The sequence below is a fragment of the Neophocaena asiaeorientalis genome, unplaced genomic scaffold (assembly GCF_003031525.2).
Source record: "Neophocaena asiaeorientalis asiaeorientalis breed wild unplaced genomic scaffold, Neophocaena_asiaeorientalis_V1.1 scaffold275, whole genome shotgun sequence".
Lineage (NCBI taxonomy): Eukaryota > Metazoa > Chordata > Mammalia > Artiodactyla > Phocoenidae > Neophocaena > Neophocaena asiaeorientalis.
The window spans coordinates 2,878,733-2,884,732 of NW_020173679.1; the positions used below are offsets into that span (position 1 = coordinate 2,878,733).

Genomic DNA, 6,000 nt, shown 5'->3' on the forward strand with positions numbered 1-6,000 from the left:
TCAGAACCTGGCAGTCCCCCAGGCAGCCAGCCCAAACAGGTTTCCATTCAGAGCTAGCTTTCTGGGTTTAATATTTACCTGCTTGTGACCCAAATCTTCTGGGGCATCAGGCATGCCCAAATCACTCAGCCCTGAGCATTCAAACCAAGCAGGGACATGATGTGGGAGAAGTAGGGGGGTGCTGAGGCCGGGACAGGTGTCTGAAATCCCGGTCTCTCCAGGGTACCCAGACCCAGGCTGGCTGGGGAAGAAGAGTCCCTTCCACGTGCCCCTACAGACTAGTGCGACCCTCCCCCCATAGCACCCTGCTCTGAAGACCCCGTGCCCTGTCATATGATGACCCATTTCCAAAGGACACCAGAAACCAGTGAGGGCATGTGAAGGGGGGGGCTGGGACCAAGAGAGGTGGCCCTACAGACATGAGACCGACCCCCAGAGCCTGCCGGCTGTGGAGGTGACCGTCCACACCACCCTCACTAGATGGAGATTTCACTCTACCGGTTAAGACCCAAGTTTTCGGACTTCAGTAATAAGCCCAGTGCAGAGAAGGAACCACCAGACTCCGCGCTCCTCCCAGCAATCCTATGGGGCATCACAGATGAGAAACCCGAACTCGGAGCCTGAGTCATCTTGCCAAGGTCTCTACAATTAGTCAGAGGTAGAGGCGGGATTCGAACAAGGCCTTCTGGGTCCAATCACCGCAGCACGACTGCCTCCCAAGCTCCACACGTCAACTAACATTTATCAGATGCTTTACTGGGTGCCAGGCACTGCTCTGAGTACTTTGCACATGACAACTTTCTTAATCGGTTCAAGAACAAACTGAGAAACTGAACTGAAGCACAGGGAGGTAGAGACACTTGCCTCAGGACACACAGCTGACAAAAGGCAGAAGTGAGAATCAGAACCAGGCTGATGGGGCTTCCCTGGTGGCGCAGCGGGACATGGGTTCAAGCCCTGGTCCGTGGAAGATTCCCACATGCCGCGGAGCAACTAAGCCCGTGCGCCGCATCTACTAAGCCCGTGAGCCACAACTACTGAAGTCCGCGTGCCTAGAGCCTGTGCTCTGCAACAGGAGAAGCCACCACCATAAGAAACCCACTCACGCAAAGAAGAGCAGCCCCCGCTCGCTGCAACTAGAGAAAGCCTGCATGCAGCAACCAAGACCCAATGCAGCCAATAATTAATTAATTAATTAATTCGTTTAAAAAACAATAAACAAAAACAGGCTGATGTCAGAGGCCAAGGCTCTTAGCCACCCACCCTTGCATCTACTCACCTCCCCAGAGCACCCTGCTCTCCTCATCCACCAACAGAGGCAGAGCCCTTGGGTTGCAGGAGAGACCCACTCTAGGAAAAGAGCCATGGGCTCAACGAGTTTTCACAGAGGCAATGGCTCTGATCCGCACAAGGAGAGAACTGAAGGCCCAGGAGGCCGACAAAGGTGAGAGCTGGGGGGCCCCCTTGGTCATGTCCATTCTCCCCCTTCCCCCAGCCAAGGGAGCCCAGGCGATGGTGTCATTCCCCACCTGCACCCTGCCCAGGGCCCACAGAGCCACAAGCTCCTCAGTGTGGCCCACAAGGCCATGCCTTCTTCCAGATCACCCCACACCTCCCCACTCACCAACGATGAATGTTTGCTGAGCACCTACTGTGGACCAGGCCTCATGGAGAAACAAACATGGAAAACAAAAGACAGAGCCTGAGCTCCAGGAGCAGAAGAGGTGCCCCCACCTGCCCAGCCACAATGACCTGCCCTCCCCAGGGCAAGACCCTTCCTTGGCCTGGAAGCCATGCCCTACGTTATCTGCCTGGGACCCTCCCACCTACATTCTGAGCCTTAACACAAGCCAGCTTCAGGGAAATCTTCCATGAGGCCCACTGGGAGACCAGCCACTCGCCCCTCTGAGCAACTAACACTCTGGATTGGAATCATTTGCTTTGCTTTCTGACCCCTCCACCCACTAGACTGTGAGCTCCTTGAGGGTAGGGACAAGGCTTTTCATTTCTGTCTCTCCAGTACCTAGTGCAGCCCACAACACATGGTAGAGATTCAAGAGTGATGTGTGGATGGGTGGATGGATGGTTAGGTAAGTGGGTGGATTAGTGGATATATGGATGGATGGATGGATGGAGAGATGGGTGGATGTGTGGATAGATGGATGGGTGAATCGACTGATGGATGAATGGATAGATGGATGGATGGATGGATGAATAAAAGAACAAGTGAATGAAAAAATGACAGGTGTCCATAAGCAGTGACCAAAGGCCACTGGGCTCAGGGCTCTACCTCAATCTGGAATTTACCAGGAAGCCCAGCTTTGCCCAGGTATTTAATCTGACCCAACCATTTTCTAGACATATTTCCCCAAATTGGCTGAGCATCCCTATGTGATCACTGTCTGTCTCCTTCACCAGGTTGTAGCATAGGTGACATAATGTCCGAGACTGCGTCTGGTCTAACAATTAAGTCCTCAACGCCTTCCCCTGGGCCTAGACCATTGCATGAATGAACGACAAACAAATGAACCAAAGACCTAGGGAGCCTTTTAAACATGGAGATTTCCTGTCCCAGCCAAGATATGCTGGCTTAGAATCACTAAGGGTGAGACTCAAGAATTCGTATTTTGTTCAAAAGCTTCCTGGAGATTCTGATAATCAGTCAGGTTTGGGAAACACTAGCTTGTCGGCAAGAAGAGTAACCAGCTACTGAAGGCTGTGAGCACAGATGAGGGCAGCTCGGAACAGGGTCACACAGAGTCATCACCAAACCTAGCAGGTTGTCCCTCTCCTAAGTCTTTTTTGGCTCAAAGAGAGTCTAAGGGCCTTTTTCAAAGTGTGGCCCTTGAACCACTGACTTCACAACAACCTGAATGAAGGGGAGTCTTTTTAAAAATGTAGACTCTAAGGTCCAACCCCAACCTACAAACTTAGAATCTCTAGGGGTGAGGGCCGAGAGTCTGAATTCTTTGCAGGCTGTCGGGGCAATGCTGGCACACACTAACTTAAAAGAATTACTGGCTCCCAGTTCCCACGGGTGCTCAGAGCACCTGCTTGTATCTGGCACCTTCATGCACACCTAACCTCCTGAGAAAGAAAAGCTCCTGTCAGGACATCTTGGGAGTTCCCTGGTGGCCTAATGGTTATTACGATTCGGGGCTTTCACTGCCGTGGCCCAGGTTCAATCCCTGATCGGGGAATGGGGAACTGAGATCCCGCAAGCTGTGCGGTGCAGCCAAAAAAAAAAAAATAGGGGGATATCTTGGATGACTCCAAGAACCCAGCAAATGAATGAGGGTATGAGGCCAAAAGGTAACAAATATGCCCATTCCTCAGAACATCAGCCCCAAAGGGAACCAACAAATCACTACACCTAGCCTCTTATCTTACAGATGTGGAAACTGAGGCCCAGGCAGGGCTGTGTCTTGCCCAAGGTTATAAAAGAGTGAGTGGGAGAGCCAACCTAGAAGCCAGGTGGCCATGCCCCAGACTCACCCCACGGTCCCAGGCCGCCCTGCCTCGCATCCTCCAAGCCTGCTCCCCGGTGAGCCTGGCAGCAGGGTAGCAGCTGCCGGCCCTGGACATCTCAGCCAGGCTTGCTGTCCCGGGAAGACAGAGCAGCTCCAATCGGGGAAGGCTCCTTCTGTTTCCACCACGTATGGTGATAAAGCAACTCATGCTCCAGGAAGGAGGAGGCAGCAGAGAATGGAATGAGCAGAAACAGTCTGGTCGGTTATGCATCCCAAGGAGACTGGTGAGGGTGCTGAATGCCACAGCTCAGTAGGGATGTCTCCCCAGAACTCTACGATCAGTGCACAGTGTCTGAGTTCAAATGTTTAGATAGTCCTGAGGAACCACCCACATCAGTGCTTCTCAGTCTGCACACCTGGGGAAATACCTGTGTCCTGAAATACGCTAATAGATACTCAGGGCAAAAAAAGGTGTTCAGTGGTCAAAGACCATGGAAGAACCAGGGCAGAGGTTGCCCTTCTAGATGTGAAAGGCATTGAAAAGTCCTGCAGTTTCAGAATCTGCTTGAATCATGATACAGATGAAGAAAGTTGGAGGCTGAGAGGAATTACATGCCCTTCCCAGAGTCACAGGGCGAGGAAGGGGGTGGGGGGACGGTAAGGCTTGAGCAAGACAGCCTGCCTCCAGAGTCCACGCTGGCGACCACCGTTCTTATACTCGGCGAGACGATTCCTCTGTTTGCTATCACTGTTCTTACTCTTGATCTTCTGATGGAAGGGAGCGAGGGCGGGCAGCAGCAGGGCCTGGCAGGAAGTCATCCCCATGACAGTGGCCAGAAGGAAGCTGAGGATCCAGCTTCCCAAATCCTCTTCTGTTCTCGGGTCTGTTGTCACTGGCTGTGTGGCCCAGGGCAAGTTATGGCCCTTCTCCAGACTAAGATGTCCCATACATAAAACTAGGAGCTTGGAGTAGATAATCCCAGAAAGCCCTTCCAGCTCTAGACAAGAGTCCGACCCCACTGTCCTACCCTCAGCTCCCATTTCCCTCCCCATCAGCCACAGCCTCTCTCTGGTCCCAAATCCTCGACTCTGTGAACAGCCGCGGCCTGCGCTCTGTGTCCGGGCTGCCAGGCTAGGCTGAGCTCTGGCCGACAGCGGACTAAGCACTGTTTGGCTGTCCCTGCCATCATCCCTTCATCATCCTCCCTGTGACTCATCCGTTGAGTGTTTCCAGATTGGACCCCAATCACCATTGCTCAAGGGTGGATGGATAGGGTGAATTTTTCCATCTGGGGTCCCAGAGAGCCGGTTTTACCAAGAGCTCTGTACGATGGGCCACGAGGCAGGAAGGATCCCACACAGACCCTTAGCACTGCCTCTGGGCTTATAAGTCCAGTTCTTATAAGTTCTAAAGGTAACTGTATAGCCTGGCCCTCGGGAGAGTTAGCTAACCTCTTTATGCCTCAGTTTCCACACCTGCAACGTAGCTAATAATACCCACCTCCCTGGTGAGCACACCATTCAGTTATACGCAAAGCGGCCAGCTCAGTGCCTAGCACACAGGGCGCTCCATCAATGCTTAGATCATAAGCTGCTATCTAACTATAGGGCTCTCTGAGTTGTTTTCTCAATTCAATCTCCCCCTGCTCCCCAGGCAACAGAGGACAGAAAGTAGAAAAAAGCGGCAGATGTTTGACTCTTGCAGACTCCCAGAAATCTGAAATCCTATAATCGTGGGTTATTAGAATTGGTAGAGACCCTAGATTCTCCACCTGCTCATTTTGCAGAAGAGGAAACTGAGGCTTAGGGTGAAGTTAGAGGCAGGATGAAATGTTGCCCAAGCCTTCCTGGCTGGTTTGAGGAAGAGGTGGGATTAGAACCCAGGTGCCAGGCTCCCAGTCCGGTGGTCTTTCTGGGGCCCTGGGGCAGCGAAAGAGCAGAAGGCCAGTATCCCTGGGATGCTGGGATTCTTGTCCCAAGTCTGCTCCAAGTGGCTGTGAGATGATGAGCAAGGGGCTTAGGCCCACTGGGGCTCCAAGGCCTCGTGATAAAACTTATGGGGTTGGACTAGATTGGGGTGCCCCAAAGTGGGGTGGCCAGAAAGCTGGAGCCCCAGAAGATTCTATCAGGTGATTTGCCAAGGAAGTGTGACAGGGACCAAAGGGGTTTCAAGGGAGGGCTCCAGAGTCAGGTGGATCAGTGTTCAAGTTCTGCCACTTACAAGCTGTGCGACTTCAGGTGAATTACCCTCTCTGTTCCTCGGCTGCCCCATCTGTAAAATGAAGATAACCCGACATACCTCAAAGGTTGCCACATGAACCGGAAGAAGATAATGTATACTGCCTGGCACGCTCGAGGCCCTCAGTGAACAACACCAGTTATTTTTTCAATCCCTCGGGAGCACGTTTAATATTATCCCTCCCTCACAGATGAGGTAACCAAGACTCCAGAGGGGCAAGACACCTGCCCAAAGTGACGGGACTCACAGGAACAGGGCTCTGGGAACCGCTCCCCATCTCTTCCAGCCCGC

The 6,000-nt window shown here is 52.6% G+C and overlaps 2 protein-coding genes across 6 annotated transcripts in view; one reads left to right on the plus strand and one right to left on the minus strand.

Moving 5' to 3' along the window:
• ARHGEF10L (Rho guanine nucleotide exchange factor 10 like) overlaps nt 1-6,000 on the minus strand; it is a 158,517-nt gene that overhangs the window by 127,999 nt on the left and 24,518 nt on the right. The window lies entirely within an intron of this gene.
• Nucleotides 1,393-6,000, plus strand: part of RCC2 (regulator of chromosome condensation 2) — a 101,058-nt gene continuing 96,450 nt past the window's right edge. Inside the window, exons 1-2 of the mRNA XM_024749983.1 lie at nt 1,393-1,444; nt 1,496-1,569. Coding sequence (XP_024605751.1) covers nt 1,393-1,444; nt 1,496-1,569 — 126 coding nt within the window. The remainder of the gene's footprint in view (nt 1,445-1,495; nt 1,570-6,000) is intronic.